Here is a 17223-nt window from a genome sequence, read left to right on the forward strand (position 1 = left end):
GGGTTTGTCCGTTCACTCGCGTGTTTCCCCGCGGCCAACGAGGCCCCTCGCGGACGGCCCTTGTGCGCCCGCCCTGGTCGCCAAGTTACGGAAAGTTCAAGTTCTCCTCGGAGCGCGCGGCCAGCCCCGTGTGTCCGTGAGCAGGCAAAGCTCAGTAAAAGGGCACGGAAAAGTAACGTGTCCCGCGGGGAAGGGCGGCCTGTGCAGAGAGGGGTGAGACTGGGTGCTTGGGACGTGCTGTGCTCGGCTCGGTGCCCATGTAGCACCCGCTCACTGGGGGCCTGTGGATGCTGTGCTTCACACCAATGTGCTGCTCTGCTTTTGTCTCTTCTCCCATATTTCACACGCTAGCAATCAAACGCCAACAGTAATGAAAACTGAAACACCCTTTTTTTTTTTTTCTTTTGTTCCAGGTGCTGCTGTAAAAGATGAGGCTCAAGGAGAGCCGCACAAGATCCTTCCAGGCTCCTGTCACCATCCATAACCACGCGGGCAGCCAGGTGTACGTGTTCCAGAACGGCCGCCTGGACTCGGAGTCGTCATCTGAGGAAGAGCTGAACGTGACGGAGCTGCGGCCGCGCGGCAGGGAGCAGCAGCGGAGCAGCGCGGCGCGGGGCAGCGTCGGAGACGTGGTGCTCCTCGAGCGGGAGATCACGCAGGACGACAGCCTCAACAAGCTGGCCCTGCAGTACGGCTGTAAGGTGGGTGCTCTCTGCTCGATAGCGTGGCTCCTCGTGCTTTTCTCCTTAATCCTATTTTCCTGCTTGTTTGTTTAGCTTTAATTACTTTGGAAGTGTTTTATGGGAGCTTTTTGTACCCAAAATTACAGGAAGGCTTGCTGGTGTTTAGTCTAATACTATAGTCTAATACTGCAAAGTCTTTGTCCTGTGCATTTCATGAACAATAAACACCTGGTTAAAACTGAGCTGGAAGAGGGTGCAAAGGAGCTCAAGTAACAACTCAGGGACACGTAGTCAACCCCACACCCTGTGTGACCTGGTTTCTTTTGGGTCTGGATGACTAAATGTAGCATGGCAGTCATAATTTTTACTCGCATATTACTTAAGTGAAGGTAGAAAATAGGAAAATGAGTGCAGAAATGAGAGGAAGTTCCCGCTCTCGGTGAATAGGCAGTTTTTGAAGCAAATTGAAGGTACGAGCTTACGTATTGCAGACAGTGTTTGCGTTTGAAAGGGGTGGACCTAAGAGGCAGAGATCTCAAAGTCCAGGTCTTGTCTATGCCTGTGAGGTTTTTTTTGCCTATGATCCTGATAAAACATATGTGGTTCAGTCATTTGCAGGAGAAATGAGTATGTACACAGGGTGAGTTTTCTGTGCAAGTGGAACAGTAAAAGTTTAAAAAAAAAAATCACAGTTTTTCTGGACCACAGCCAAGTCCTATAGAAAAAGAGTTAAAAAGTTTAATTACACAATCTGAACAGCAGAAATGCCCTCATGTTTTGCAGTTAAAAATGCGTGTTGCAAACCATTGGACAATGACCTGGATGGTGAAAATGAAGTCCTGGCTCAACTGCAGTACTAATTTGTCTTGCTTAATAACACAGCTGTGCAGCACAGCTGAAGCAAGAGGACTTAGAGGAACTGTGACAGTTCTTCCCCTCCCTTCCCCCTTTTTTTTAAGCCTTTTAAGTTCAGCTGATGATTCTGATGCTTGTGAGTTTTAAAAAAAAAAAGTCTAGCAGGGCTGGAATAGGCTTTGATTGGCACCTGTAGAGCGTGTGGACTTGGAGCTGCAGCAGATGACTCTGTAGGAACTATGTGCTCATCCTTGAGCACCAGCAACTGCGTAGCCCTGGCAGCTCTGCTGGATCTCAGCTACTTAATGAACAGGCTGGAGAAAAAGCCCGAATAACTTGTTTGATTGTTTTTAGAGAGGAAAATCCAGCCGTGCCGTTTATCAGCGTAACTCAGGAGGATTCAGTGCTGCCTGTCCCCAGACTGTTCCTCTCTGATGGGAAGGGAGCAGCTAGTCACCTTTCTGCTCCTACAGGAAAAACTCTCCTCCTTCCCTTCCTGCTGACTTGTTGTACTGATGAGGTACAGAGTTGCGTTGAGGAGATGTACAGAGGTACAGAAATCCCTGCTGTCAGTTACATCAGTTACTACTGATGTTTATAAGTCAGCACTGATAGTTTGATGTATTTGGTTTTAATTGGACAATTAAGCAGCTCCTGAAGGGCTAGAAAACCATTAGCGAGGAAGACATGTAGGTGCAAATATATATGGCTTTGTTTTGTTCTGTTGTTTCTAAAACAAATGTACGCACACTGTCCTTCTCATCTCCCCTTCAAAACCAGATGAGATCCTCTTTGAAATCATGAGAATTTGTCATTAGTTTTGGAGTTATCAGGGCCTACTTGGGCAGAGCCGCTAAGATAGTACAACAAATAACTTTAACAAGGCATTTTAATGTCTGATTTTTACTTTTGATCATTTTATAATCCCGGTCTCTTTTTGGCCTGTTGTCAGCTGGGACAACAGGAGCTCTTTGCAGCCAAAAATGAGTACAAAAAATAAGGCACAACAGCTTGTGCAACCTCGCTCTTGCATTCTTCTCATCAGCTCTGTTTATTGCTTTTGCCTGAGCACTGCTGCACTTACTGTTTCTAGAGCCTCATCCAATATTACAGTGTTTGACTGCAGACACTGCAGGGGATATTTTCTGTTCCAATAATTTGTTGTCACTGGGAGAAAAGCAAAACAGCAACAACAAAAAAAATTGAAGCACCACCTCGGGAGACTTTGGGTCACGTTGTACTTTGGTAGCTAAATAATTTTGTAGAGCTTAGTGCTTGTCATTACGCTGAGGCAGGGCATAAGGCTCTGATGATGCAGCTGCTGGGGGCTTCAGGGGGCACCGAGCAGGGTCTGGAAGAACATGCTCCATCCATGGGACGTTTCCATCGTGATCAAGCCTCCCATTTTTGGATTCTCAGGCCTTGCATGGTAAACACGGGGCATTCGGCTGCCCTTGGGCAGTGGTTTGCTGCCCGGAGGTGGTGTCGTGGCCGTGCTGCCTTTCAGGGGTCTGCTTGTTAGATGGACTTGATAAATGTTTCTCTGACTGTCCACGTGGGCTCTGGGGGATCCACGGGAAGCTGCAGCTCTGGAGCCCGAGGAATGTGGGGCTGCTGCTCCTCTTCGGTCTTGTGGCCCAGCGCGTGAGAGCTGTGGCAGGGCCGGGCTGTCTGTCCTTGTCACCTGTCTGTGCCCATGGAGAGGTGGCAGCTCAGCTGCCTGCGAGCAGCCCGTGATCACTGGCCACGATGACAGGGGAGACGTTCGAGCTCCTGGAGTAGCCTCCTAGGACTTGCTGTAGGTCCCGTTCTGCAGAACTCATGCCATGTGTTAAAAGCAGCATTTTTTCCTGAGCTAGCAAAGAAGTTGCAGCCCATAGCACACACACACTTGTGTAGGAAGTATTTGTTTGCTTTTTTTCTTTTTAATTTCATTAGTTTCATCTGTAGTCACAAATTTGAGTGTGCAAATAATACAAACTGCATTTCCCCTGAAGTGCAATCCTTGGCCTTTCTCTCTCCTCTGTGGTATTCAGGAGGTCAATAATCTACTAGTGCTGCTTTTCTCCTTGGTTTGGAGTCCTGCTGTTTTCTCCATTTTGATTCTCCAGCTCTTTCTTCAAGGATGTTTCATGTCTCCTTGGCGCTGGGAGCTCCCTGTGCGTGTGACAGCACTGTTCCCTTGACTGCCTTTGACACAGGGTTTTAGGACAACTGAGAAGCTCGTGTACTTATTTATTCAGCAGCTACTGATGTGCATCATTATAGGCTGGCTTCTCTCCATTCAACATTAAACAAAAGACACTATTTTCTTCCCTTTCTTTTCTTTGTAGCCAGCTGTCTTTCTGGTCTGTGCTGTCTGCAGGTTGTTCTTTCTTGCTATTTTTATTGCTCTCTGCCTCACCAGGATATGTTGGAGTGCCCTTCACAGGTAGGGTCCTTGTGTGGTGGTGCTGGTACAACTAAGAGCCAGAGGTGAGCCCAGACCCACAGGGATTGTTGGCTTAAGCATGTCGTTAGCAGGGGTATTTGCCAACTGCAGAGGAATTTCAATTAGCACTTCCCTCTTTAAATTTGAGGCTCTCGGTGCACGTGGGTTTACTGTGCAGTTTATGAGCTTGTGTATCCCAGACCCGCAGGGCCGGTGCCGGAGGGGACAGACCACAGCGCGAGTCTGGGTTCTACTTAACTTTTCTGTCCCTGTTGCAACTATGGGAATGTGAGCAGAGTAAGTTCCCTGCTCTGTCCCAGGATCACTCTCCTGCCAGGAGCAGCGTTTCAGCAGAACAGACTTCAGGGGGACGCTGTGCTAAGCACTGTGGGTTTGCTTGCTCATACGGAGTTGTCTGGTCACCTGAAACACTTGCAGAACATTTATGGTTTGGAAAATATTTTAGAAAGGTTCCATTGTAAAAGACTTCTTGCCTTAACTCACCTTAGAAAGTAAGCAGGAGAAAAGCAAAGAGCAAGGAAACACAAGGCTAACAAGAAACACAGTGTAGGAGAGAGATGAGGGCACTGCAGGAAGGAGGTTATAAATTGGATTATTAGAGGACCTGCAAGATCCTGTGGGATCTCTATAACTAATGGAAAATCTCTGACTGCAAAATACTGAGACACTTGTGCCAAGGGCTTGTATTTATTTTCAGGATGCTGTTTGCATCCTAGCTTTTTAAATGGCTCCCATTTCAATACCAGTAAAAGAGAGGGTTGTCTTAAAATAATGCTCTTCCGCTTTTGGATTCTGCAGGTCGCCGATATCAAACGTGTCAACAACTTCATCAGGGAGCAGGATTTGTACGCGCTGAAGTCCATCAAGATCCCCGTGAAGAGCCATGGGCTGTTAACAGAAAAGGGCCAGGAGCTGCGGCCCGTCCGGGCCGCCCCGACGCTCGTGGACATCCCCGAGGCCGGTGCAGCAGCCGGCAGCGGAGCTGAGAGCAGGGAGCTGAGCGACTATTTCCAGGGGATTGACAGGAGCATTGAGGAGGTCGTGCAGGCCGAGGCCCAGCTCAACACGGAGTTTCGCCTGGAAGTGCCGGAGCGGCCGCTGCCAGAGGCGGGGAAGCGGGGGAGCAGCAGCGGTGCCGACTGCGGCATCCAGTGGTGGAACGCGGTGTTTGTTATGCTGCTGGTAGGAGTTGTCCTGCCGGTGTTTTATATCACCTATTTTAAAACACAGGAGACTGGGGCCATGGCCCATAACTCCAGCACAACACTAACCTCAAATGTTTCAGCAGATGGATTAGAAGGGAAAGTGCCACAAAACTTAGTTACAGACGAGATTCCAAAAGCGGGAGTCAAGCCTAGCAGAGCATCCCCTCCCAGCACTGAATCCCACAAACCAGCGACTCTGACTGTGGTGGAGTCGGGGGGATAACGATATGGGAGATTTGACTTTTTTTTTTTTTTTCTCCTTTCTTTTAAGTAGATGATGTAATCCTGAACTCGACTGAACCTGAGGTGGTGTGACTCTATGGAAGAATAAGGATGCTTTGTTGCTCGCAAAGAGAGATCGAGGCAGAGCCAGCTTTACATTCAGGAACTCTTGTCGAGGGAAAGTATTTTGCAGCCGTTTATTCTCCTGTTTGCTTCAGGTACTCCTAAGAATGGTCTGGTGTAAGAATCTGAACCCCTTGCTGCTGTGTTACAGATTACAGTATTCGTACGATTGGGAAGTTAGGGGTGTGTGCACTTTGAGAAAATACTTTTTGCATGGAGTAAAAATGGGGATGTTTTTCCTTGTCTGAATTGCCATTTTAATCTTTTGTAGCCCATGGCAATTTTGGCATACTTACCTTAAAAAGGTGGCATCTGGCCCACGAGACTAGATGCTCTATGCTGGTGTTAAACTGGCACAAAAGGAAGGTGACATCATCTCACCGGCTCAGCCTTTTGAGCGTGTTTAAGCTGTTTTTATTAGGGTGGGTCCAGGCATTTTCTAGGTGCGTCTCCTGCGTGCGCCCCCTTGAACCGAGCGCTTTTCCAGGCAGTTTGGCCCTGCACAATCCAGCCCCAGGGAAGGTGCTGCGTGGCTGCCAGAGGCTGATCCACTGAGGACAGTGTTAGGCCTTTGCGCTATAATATGCAGTATGTAAAGCCTTACTTCTTGGGAAAGTTAGTGTTTTTTGTTTGCTTGGTTTTTAATCCATAAGGGCACATCTTGAGCACTGTGGATTTTAGTCACGGATTTGCCTTTCCTTGTTTGTAGCTCAGGTGTGAGGGACTTGCTAAGGAGGCTCTTATTTACAAGGTCTAGGCAAGCCCCATGTTATTTAGGCAGGCACAGAAAGATGCAAATCCTTACAGGCTGGGGCTTGTGAAGCGCATGTTCAGTGTCTGCATTAAAAAAGAAGCTTTGGAGGGGCTGGGAGAGATCAGGGTGGCTCAGCTGTGCTAGAAGTGAGGGGGAAGGAGGCTCTGGGGAGTTGAGCGACAAAGGTGGTGCCAGTCCAACGTGTGCAGGGATGGCAGGCAGCAGTAGCTGCTCTCCTGTGGCCTCCTAGAGATGCTCTGGCTGGCTAGTTTAGCTAGTAACCCTTGAGGACACTGTCGGTTCCTACAACACTTACATGTAGACGTGGCTGCTCTCAGGTCTGTTCCCACTGCCCTGCCATTTTTCCTTTCTGGAGGGCAGAAAAGTTGGTTTAAAGCAGTTGTTCTCTGCCCATCTTGGCTTCAGAGTGGCTCCCTTGTACCCCACTTGCCATCTTTCCTCAAAATTCAACCAGGTGCCCTCTGGAGAAGTCATTTCGTTAAAAAAGGGCACGTTAAAAACCAAAAACCAAAGCAGGCGGCCTTGAGGGTGAGCAGGCAGGGAGCACAGCGGTGCTGGTGGCCCTGCAATAGGCAGGTACCAGCCTTCACTAGAGGGCACTGGTGCTGCTCTGCGGAGCCGCTGTCAGAGAGGTGCTGGGTGAGGGGGTGTTTTTGTGCTTTGTGTTTGCTCTTCTGGAACCCCTTAAGCGGACACGGGTGTCCGAGGTGCCTGGAGTGGCAGTATGAGGCGCTCTCAGGCTGATCCCTGTGGCTCCGGGCGCATGAAGAATGGGAATGGGGGTGGGCAGGGGGCAGTGCGCTGCTCGGGCCAGTGAGCAGAACCTCGTGGTGCTGCACAAATAACCTGGTCTTCCTGAAGCTCTTGGGATCCAGGAGAGCATGTGTGTGGGGCGGGAGGTGGGGGAACCTAATTTTAGCAACAAGAAACCCTAAAAATAACTCTACTGGGTGGGGTGGGGGAGTGCGGGCACACCTTTTTTTTTTTTTTTTTTTTTTTTTTTTTTTTTTTTCTTCTGTGAAGGAAAAGTAGCCCTCTGTTTTATGGGAGTTAGTTACTACCTTTTTATAAGCTAAATGGAATAAAAACACAAGTGCTACCCACCCTAGTCTCTGTTTTTCTCTCTCTCCCCCCTTGCTCTGTAGCTTTCTTTCTCTAAAAAGCTCTGTCGCTTACAACTCTTTGCCCTGCCCTTAGAAGCGTGAGACGTTGCAACATCTCTGTAGTGGTTTTTTTTGTGTGTCTCCCACATGGGTGTTTGTGTCCCAGAACCCTGTCCCGCCACAGGAAGCGGGGCTGGGATGGGGGAGGGGGCTGCTGCCTTATTCCTAGCCCCACCTCGCAGCACTGGGGCCCCAGAGCGGCACCGGGGCTGGAGCAGGAGCAGGAGCGGCGGCCGCTGCGGAGGAGCCGGCGGGTCCTGGCGGGGCGGCAGGTAGGGACCTGCCCTCTGCACGTGTGTGTGTCTGGGAGCAGCTCTCGGGCCCTTCCCTCGGCGCCTGGTCCTGAAGCTGCAGCTGCACTTTGGGAAAACCCCTCGGCTGCACTGAAGCCGTCCTGCTTTCAGAAGACACCCGGTAGCTGCGGTCTCTAAATATCCTTACAGGCCCCGGCAGGGAGGGACGAGCCCGCGCCGAGGAGAAGCACATCCTGCTCTGCAAACACGACAGAGGCTGGAGTACACAGTAAAAGCCAGTATCTTTACTTTAGTGAATGCAGGATACAAATATTTTACAACAACCTCTAGCATTTTCTTAACCATTTGATAAAAAGTTCACTAGAATATTTATTGTATATTGAAGAAAAAACAACACATTCAGGGAAAAAAATTGAGATTAACTTATTTTTTTCTTAAAAGATTCATCTCAAGGATGGCAACAAAGTCCAGCTTGTGCCGCCAAACGGCTTATCATCATTAAACCGTGAACAGCTTCGTTGTGAACTGTTGACTACAAACATTTACCAAATACATAAATCTCTTTTTAAAAAAGCCATTTTAAATATAGCAAAGCAGTGTTCTCTTGCACAGCAAAGTGAAGAAAGTTTCTACTAAGATTTAAATGTTTACATTTGTTAAGTCTTTCTTTCACATTCTAATTTAACTTCTTCCCATGATCAATTGTTAGGAGTCATCATGTTCCTTATTTACTATGTATTTCTTGTGCGCACAGTAATTTGTACGTTTCTGATGCATTAGTGTCCTTTAAGGAAAAGGAAAGGCTAAAGCATTTTTCTCTGACGAATCCCTGATTACAAATATACTCTTAAACACTATCAATCAGTGAGAGCTCAGAGATGGAGAGGTGATTTGTCACATTAGAAGATGAAAATCTTATGTCATTGAGGCTTGAATGGGTTCAAAATAGAGCAGGAGCCCCCTGCAACTTCATCCAGTATTACTTACTTTAAAAAAGTTTTTTCATTGTTGAAATACCTGTGCTATGTCCCTTTTTGTACAAAACACTTTTACAATTTCTAAAAAAGTATGTTTCAAAGTTAGTTGTGTGTTACTAAAAATCAGAATTCCTTTAATGGCAAGAGATATTTCCCACTGACAGGGGAGGTCTTCAGAAAGACTTGGTCTGTTGAGTCTCTTTGAGGGTTTGGGGCAACACGTTAACAGTCTCAGTATCAATTCTTAAGAACTGATTTTTCATAGTTTTTCTTTTGGATTGGTTGGTGCAATTTCAGTATAAATGCTAACCTTTAATTTTTTTTTTCTTTAAGAAAACAGTAGTAGTACTGTTTAAAAACCTGCATAGAAATAAAGACTTGTGATACAGTCAGCAAAGCCATCTTATAAGGCACACAAGAAAATAGACAGTAAATGTGAATGCAGAACTCCCACTCGGATGTACAGCAAACTTCATAGATGTGCATAATAATGAAAAAAATCACATAACTTTTCAAAGCATTAAAAGGCTTTCTGAAGTGGTAAGTGAATTTATTCCCTTTGGCAACAGCGGTGCCGTTAGCCCAAAGGAAAGGCCGTTTCCCTCCGCAGGGCTCTTGTCCAGCGGCCGGTCCCGGCGGAGCAGCGCTCAGGGCCCAGCGCCGGGAGCAGCCGGGGCCAGGGAGCGTCCGAGCGGGCGCAGGGCTCTGCTCTCCCCAGGGCCCCGCGGCGCCGGCCGGCATCGCCACCGCTTTACTTTGGGCATCAAGTGAGTGACTGCATTACAGACTTAAAAAGTTTAAAAATCCAAGCAAAAAATGTAATAGCAGATAATTGTAAATTGTTTGGGGGTTAAAAAAAAAAAAACTTGTTCTTTTTTCCCCAAATCAGGGCTTCCAGCAGTAAAAATTGTATCTTTTCAGTGAGGAATAGTTCACATGGGCAGGAGGACGCGGCAGAGCAAGGGGCTGAAACCACAGGAGGTTTCCAGGGCCAGGTAGGAACGTTTGCTCACGCAGACGCAAACGACGGCGGTTCCAGCCCTGCGCGCGGGTTTGGGGACTGCGCAGACTCAGAGGCCGCTTCTCCCGCCGCCGGGGCAGGGACACGAGGCCGCTGTCCCCACACGTGCGACGCGGCCGCAGTGCAGGCGGAGCTGCTGGAGCTGCTGGGCAGAGCGGAGCGGAGCAGCCGGGCGGGAACGCGGCCTCGGCCTCCCTGCTGCTTTCAGGGACCTGCGCTCGCGGGGCCCAGCTTTTCACACAGTCACTTACCACTTAAAAAACCTTTTGTGCTCAGTTGATATGTGTTAGCTCCCTATCATGAGAAATCAGGTCAAGTTTTTCCACTTTTTTTTTTTCTCTCCTCAAAAGAGGCAGTTTCAAAATGATGCCTTAAAATGTGTTGTAACAGATTTTTAATATTTATGCAGGATGAACTTAACACCAGATTTTTTTTTTGCCACTTTGCTATTTATATACATATATATAAAATGTATAATGAAGCTTAACCATACAGCACAGAGATTACAATTTAACGGCACACATTCACCACCAGTGAGGGGGAAAACCCCTTTATACACCCTCTGAAAAATCTGGATAATAATATTAATAATAATTAAAATCCAAAGAAAGTACAGTATATTTAACAAAATAGTAAATATTAAACAGTGAATACTCTACTTAATAAGGACCTCGCCTTTTTTCAAGTTGGCGTCAATCCACAAAAATATACTTTTTAATCTGGTGAACGTACAATACATAGGTACTTACACCAAAGGTGATAATATATTTAAGATGCTATATACACAAAGAGTTTGGCTCAAATTTAAATTTACATATAAGTGTTCATGGCTTATTTTTCCCCCAAGGTTCCGCCTGCAAGTTTTTCCTTTTCATCTTTGAAAGCAAAAACTAGAAAGTCAAAATAAGATAAAACTATACTCTACAAAAAAGCTACAACATACAGCTTTGGCTTATATAAATAATTCATAGCAGAATGTGTTCAAAAGTACTGTATATAACTTTATATATAGTCTTCAATTCATTAGGGTATTGTTTTCTTTAATATAAAATATACATGAGCTAAAATCCGTTTCTATATTTTTCAAAGGTATGAACGTAAAAAGAAATTTGTCAAACATATTCCAATTATAACTTAATATATTAATTTTATTTTGTTAATGTTCTATCTTCTAGGCTAATATTTTCTGAATAATTCATGCGACTTCTCTATGTCTCTCTTTCACTTTTATTAAAAAAATCACTTCTTTGACCCAATACTTTTTTTTTTTTGCACGTGCAAAACAAGATTTTGTTTTGTGTTTTCTTATAGCATCAGCCCTTCTCCATGCACCCTCTGCAATAGAGACCCATGCCAGGTTGGGTAATATAAAGGTCATTTTATGTACAGTATTGCTTTCTTCTTCCTGCTTTTCTACTGCTCTGCTGCTACAAAGCATTATTTTCTTAACTACAAGTAACCATACAGCTTTAATAAAACACACAGGGACATTACTACAGGCGAGCCCTCTTGGTTTCTGCAATCTAGTGTGGTAGGATTATAATACGGGTACAACGTTTCTTTGCAAAACAGGTTATATTATTAAAACAACAAGTCCAGGTAAGTGCCAGACTAGATCAATACCTATAGGATTGTTCTGTTACATTTTTACCATGGGACATCTGCAGCTATACAAGAAGTTTGTAATAAGTGCCTGATGATTTTGTGTATGCTACACACACTAGCACATATATATGCATGTGAAGATATATATATGCATGTATGTATATACATATAAATATACTTATTTCACGTCCTTATTTATAAATTTAGATATGTCAGGACAGTTCATTTTGAGAACACAAAACTGAAGAGGCAGCACTGCAGGTTTATGTCACCCATGTGTCCATCCTCATCCGTTTTACTGAGGGACTCTCTCGATCCTCCGCGTTCGGGGGCCTCCCCAGCACGACGGGCGAGTGGAAATCGCTCCTGGGGTCCTCGCGGTCGCTGCCATCGTAGGAACTGCTGGAGCTGCTGAGACTGTCGACAGGGGAGCGACCCAGTTCCTGCCGGGACGGCGGCGGCTGCTGCGGCGGCTGCTGCTGCGGGGGCGGCGGTTGCTGTTGCTGCTGCTGCTGCTGCTGTTGTTGTTGAGGGAACCCAGAGGGAGTTACACGGTCCCGGGGAGGTGAAATTGGTTCAGATTTTATGTTGATGTTTTGGTTGGTGTTAATGGATAAATTTGAACCCTGAGATAGCTGGCTGCCACTACTGTGGAAAAGAAAACCAAGGGAAGAAATAAGAAAACAACAGGAGAAAGCGGGAAAAAACTAAAGCAACAATCCACGTGTAGGAGCACTTGGTCTTCCAGTTCCACACCCTCAAAATGAGTATGTAAATAAATGCAACTTACTTCAGTGAAAAAAGAAACAAAGTTGAAAAAAAAAGGATCAATTAAAGGTTTCAACTGTATTTATAAAACAAACGAATATTTCTTATCTCCAAACATTTAGGATAATCATGTAGGTATCTTCTCTGTAAGAAGAGGGACCTGAAAGGAGGCAACTTCTTGGCCCAAGTACAGAATTGACTGACAAAGAAGATATTAAAGATAAAACTCCTGCAAATAATGAGCAAACGGGAAAGGTCATGTACACAGGGTAACAGAAAAAAAATTAAAAGTGTTTGTGTGTTGAATATTTCCCAGTGAAGCTTATTCAGCTTAGTCCAAGCGGCAGAAGCTCCCACCGGGATGTGAGACTGCAGTAACATCAGTTCTACTTACACAAGAGAGCTGAGGGCTGCTGGGCCCAGGTGGTGCTGCTGCCAGGCAGATACCTGCCCCAAGGAGAGCATTCCCGGAGAGTTAAATCCCTGCAAGGCAGACAGGTCTGCACTAGTCAAGGAGTAATCTAAGTGGGGGGGAAAAAAACAACAAAAATAGTTAATACATTTTATTATACATATGTGCATTCACATACCTGCATCTGTAAATACATGTTTTAAGTGTGCATATAGACACTATCTCCAATTACCATACTAATTTTCTGCCTTTGATTCCCACTTGCTGCTATGTGGATTCCTTTAAATCCGTAGTTTGTGCACATAGCTGTGCACAATATCTACCATTGCTTATACCAAGCACAGTGTTCCCATTTCCTGAAGATTTGAGCCTGTCTGGGGATTTCGAATAAAACAGGAGAAGGATGAAGACGCCATGAACAGACGGGTGTTCCCTCGTGGCGCTTGCGGAGAGCCTGGCGGTGACTGAGCTCCCAGTGAAAGGCCAGGCCGGGCAGGAGGCCGCGGCCGCGCTGGCCGGGTCCTGCTCCCAGCCCGGGGCGCTGGGTCCCCACAGCGGCCCCGAACGCTGCCGCGGGCAGGGAGCACCCGGGGACCGCCCCGAGTCGCTGCGAGGGGGATCCCGACAGCCCTCTGCCCCCCGCTCCCCCGCGCGAACAAGCGGACAGCTCCACCACCAGATAAATGATCAGAAACCACCTTCATTAAAAGGAAAAATAATATTTAGCAATACAATTTAGAAGGATCCTAGAAAATCAGCACCTATTCCTAATCAACAGGCAGTGACTGGTGTTATTTCTGGCGAGGCTCTAGGGCTTAGCTGGTTCTCACTTCCCATTCACACATGGGAAGTTACTTCTACGTTATCATTATCACTTATACTTTTCTTTCAAGTTTTAAAACAAAGCTGCAAATACTTCCCTGCTTTTAATTACTTTCTAATACAGCTTCCAGAAAACTATTTCTGCTCGCTGGAGAATTACTTTACACTGCCAACAGAAGAACCAAAAATTCTATTCGAGTAGGTTTTCTACAAGCTACGTGGTGCCGCATTGCCCTGAAACGACACCACCGTCAGTATTAGATGATTTCCCTCCAGATGCTCTTTTCTGGAGCAGTCTCCCCATCCGCCTCCACCAACGCGTTTCCCGGGGCACCTTTCGGGCCCCTGTCGCAGCCCATGGAAGTCCAGCCCAGGGCCCCGGTTGCTGCTCCGAGCTCCCCAGCAGGGCGAGCTGCATACGGCGCCTGTTTGTTTATTTTCCTCTTCAGTTTATGCTGTTTTAAATTGACAATCTGAGAAACATTCTCACTAAGCATTTCCGCATGGCTACAGAAGGGATGTTTCCCAAGCTGATCACTCCAGAGCCATTTTGCAAGACAAAAAAAGGTCCATTTTTTTCCTTAAAAAAAAAAAAAAAAAAGCCTGACGATGCTTTCCCATGAATCCCACCCTCCGGTCCGTGGGGGTCTCCTCGTGCTGCATTCGGAGCAGCCGGTGCCGAGTGCCCAGGGCAGCCGGGGAGGTGCTGGGCCCTGAGCTGTGCCCGGCGGGTGGGTTCCCACCAGGGCCTCGCTGCGATCACAGCCTCCTCGTTGCCAGCGGACGATTCCCTCTGGGGCCTTCAGCCAGCGGGTGGCTGCTGGCAGGGGCTACAAAAGCTGCTCTGCTCTGCTCTGCTGACGTGACCGGCGCCGCTGCACGGGCCGCGCGCTGCGTTGTCGCTCCCCAAAACGACCGTGAATCCGCTGGCAGGATAGCAACGTCTACACGGGCGCCTTGGTGCTGAATGGAAAAGCCACAGCAACAAAAGAGCCTTCGACAGACTGGGAACCATTTTACAGCCGTGACCTTAATGGACAGTGAGAGGCCTTTGAGATCTGTCTTTGCAAAACAACTGGCAGAAAACTACTAATATAATTTAGGTGACTAGGTGAACCTAAGGGTCAGATCTGCCCATTACATCCCTGAAAAAATGTGGACAACCCGCCCAAAACAGGTCACCAAGCACAATTCACTCTGCCCATCACACTGCTACTGCAACTCTGTCTTCTCCCTCACTCACATCTCTAGACTTTCACCCCCCTCAGGGTGTGAATATTTGCATGATGTTTAACAATTTAGTTAGGTACTACTGCAGCATAAATATTTACTATTACTGATGCCTAAACCATCCCTCCTCTCAAAACACAAACCTCAAGCAAACCAAGAGCTCTTTGGGGCATTTCTGGGGCCAAACCAGTGCATAAAATTGCTGAAAGGGGAGAAGCATCCGTTAATGAGCTCGTTAATAGAGCAGGAGGCAAGGGAAGAAAGACCAAAAAGATTTGATTTGTTTAGGAGGAGGATGGTTACAAACACAAAACCCATAATTGTATCAAGTCATAAAGACTATGTTTCAAAGAGATTCAAAGCTATGAAATGGACCAAAATGTTAATAAAATCTAGTCTTTTTGTTGGGAAAATGACTGCAAGTGGATGGCATACTTTATCTTATCCATCTGTCGTAATTATAGATTCTTGATGGCTTCCTTCCTTGAAAAGGATCAAACAAGATGCTAAAACGCACGGAAGCTTTCACACAAGTTCTACCCATTTTCTACAAACCTCAACGATTTTTCGACCTATCCTGACCTTTGCACAAGGGTAAGACCATGAGGTCACTGATATTAGACCAGCAAAGGTGCTAAATGAGCAATCACACACACACACACACACACACTATAACCCTTTCCTATCCCTTTTTTTTTAATGTTTCATACTGTGCCCTCCTATATTTTTTTCCACCATCCTTCTGTCAAGAGAAGGAAAGATCTCAGCTGCCAACTGCTAAGTCTAAGATTTCACTACCCACAGGAACACTTGACAGCTCATAAAACAAGATAAGTTCACCCCTGCCCTCTCAAAAAGAACATTGCTTTGTTTCAGCAACTACTTAATTTTTATTCTAAAATGTTTCAAACCTCATTTTTTCTCCAGCTTCACAAAACTCAGTGTGCATTAAAAATGCTTCAAGTCCCTGTGCTCGCAGGCAATGTTCACACATGCAGTGCTGGAAAAGGCTCCATTAAGATGCCTTAGACTTGAAGAAATACATTTGCCCTCTTGTTTGCAGAGTATTTAGCATGACTGGATGTTAATTCTAACCAGAGCATATCATAATGTAAATTGTGAAATTTAATAGATTTGGGAGGAACAATGGGACTCTGTGAGGATCCGCAATAGGATTCAACCAATTTTGTAAAGTTTAGATTACCAAATCTGAGAAAAGCCAAGAGCGGCCCAGCTAAATCCCGCGGTTCTCAGGAGAATCCTGGGAACTTCCCCTGGGGCTCCATCCCGTTCCCACCTGGAGCCCAGCGCGGCCCGGAGCGCGGATGCACTCCTGTTTCCCTGGCATTCCCGGCACTCCACAGGGCAGGGAGCTCCAGCTCCTCCCGGCGCCTCCCCGGACAAGGATCCGGGGCCGGGAATCTCCCCTGCTGGAGAGGCGGCTCCCGCGGGGAGCAGAGGAGGAACGTCCCCCACTTCAAAAACTCCTTTTTTAATAAACTGCAGCACTTAAGCACTGAACTAGTCTTCACTAAAGACTGGTAAATGGGGGGATTACTACCTTTATTTTTCTTTAGGGTTTTAAGTAATGTCTGGTTTAACTCTGACTTACAAAATCTATTCAAACTCATCTGCAACGCAATTTCTCTGAAGATGCATTTGAAAATTAAACATGCACCCCAGCTCGCAGTAATCAACCTGAGGCCATCCTGGCTCTGAGGCTCTTGTCCTTTGAGCAAACAGTTACACAAAGTCCCTCACCAGTTCCACACTGGGGCTGCCACCAAAACAGAACTTTTGAGACTGACACCTAATTACCTAATTCCCTGTTGGGGAGAAAAGGCACCACATCCTGAACTGCTTTCCAACAAAAGGACTAACTCATTATCAGTTACATTATCAGATTCTTTGCATCATACCCACCTCGGATGGAAAGCAGCTTTAAAGGGCTTTTAAGGTAACAGATGAATTCCCGATGGTCAAATACTGGCAACTCCAGCAACTCCCCATCTCACTCTGGCTAAAGTGACTGAAGAGAAGGGGCCTTTGCTGATTTTGTATATCTGGGATTTTCTGTAAACTGAAAATCCCCTAATCTGATTGCTTGGTGCTGCTGGACTTGAGCAGAGCAAAACTGAAGCTGAAACACCAGCTACGGCACCAACCTGGAATATTTCAGTTCTCGGGGATGCGTTTCAGTGCATCCCCTTTTTTGCACTCAGCTGTGTGCAACCTCAATGATTGAAGCTTCTTCCTGATGCAAGTCTCAACATTTACACACTTTACATGTTAAAAGCTCATTTTTTGATGAGTAAGAGCCTTCACCCGAAGTGAATAGGAAAATAAAGTGAAGTGGCAGAGAAATGCAAATTTTATGGGCTTATGAATCACCAAAGCTTTGTACATCTGACAAATTGAGGCCCTTAGGGAAAACAATACTCACCAGTGTTGTAGGCAGTAGGCATGGCCGAATACACGAGTCCCTGTGGAGGCAAACTTGGAGTTGTCACAGACACCACGGGGGTAGCAAGAGGCTGTGTAGACTGAGAACTACTTATCCTTTGGGTGTTCTATAAATGATTAAAAATAACAATATTTTGTGGTATCAGTTGGAACAATGGAAAATTAGGTGTTATTGTAAAAATAATATTCTGTA

At 46.3% G+C, this 17223-nt stretch overlaps 2 protein-coding genes across 7 annotated transcripts in view; one reads left to right on the forward strand and one right to left on the reverse strand.

Annotated features, from left to right (window-relative positions):
• Positions 1-397: 397 nt before the first annotated feature.
• Positions 398-5775, forward strand: LYSMD4 (LysM domain containing 4). Its single transcript, XM_010216946.2, has 2 exons — positions 398-701; positions 4789-5775. Exons 1-2 carry the CDS (start codon positions 429-431, stop codon positions 5416-5418), a joined length of 903 nt encoding a protein of 300 aa, XP_010215248.2. The 5' UTR covers positions 398-428; the 3' UTR covers positions 5419-5775.
• Positions 5776-10107: 4332 nt separating this feature from the next.
• MEF2A (myocyte enhancer factor 2A) overlaps positions 10108-17223 on the reverse strand; it is a 48549-nt gene continuing 41433 nt past the window's right edge. For all 6 annotated transcript variants that reach the window (XM_010216944.2, XM_010216941.2, XM_010216945.2 and 3 more), the window contains 3 exons: positions 17011-17137; positions 12498-12624; positions 10108-11983 (listed from right to left, as the gene is read on the reverse strand). In XM_010216944.2, coding sequence (XP_010215246.1) covers positions 11599-11983; positions 12498-12624; positions 17011-17137 — 639 coding nt within the window. In that variant the 3' untranslated portion in view covers positions 10108-11598. The remainder of the gene's footprint in view (positions 11984-12497; positions 12625-17010; positions 17138-17223) is intronic.

Source organism: Tinamus guttatus, unplaced genomic scaffold (genome assembly GCF_059628265.1).
Source record: "Tinamus guttatus ecotype Peru unplaced genomic scaffold, ASM5962826v1 Tinamus_guttatus_pri_ptg000004l, whole genome shotgun sequence".
Taxonomy (NCBI): Eukaryota; Metazoa; Chordata; class Aves; order Tinamiformes; family Tinamidae; genus Tinamus; species Tinamus guttatus.

What these genes read in the sequence shown, in the direction of transcription:
- LYSMD4 (XM_010216946.2), top strand. Translation starts at nt 429, where the DNA reads ATGAGGCTCAAGGAGAGCCGCACAAGATCCTTCCAGGCTCCTGTCACC. An exon ending in CCCTGCAGTACGGCTGTAAG is followed by an intron (nt 702 to 4,788) that starts GTGGGTGCTCTC and finishes TGGATTCTGCAG; the next exon opens with GTCGCCGATATCAAACGTGT.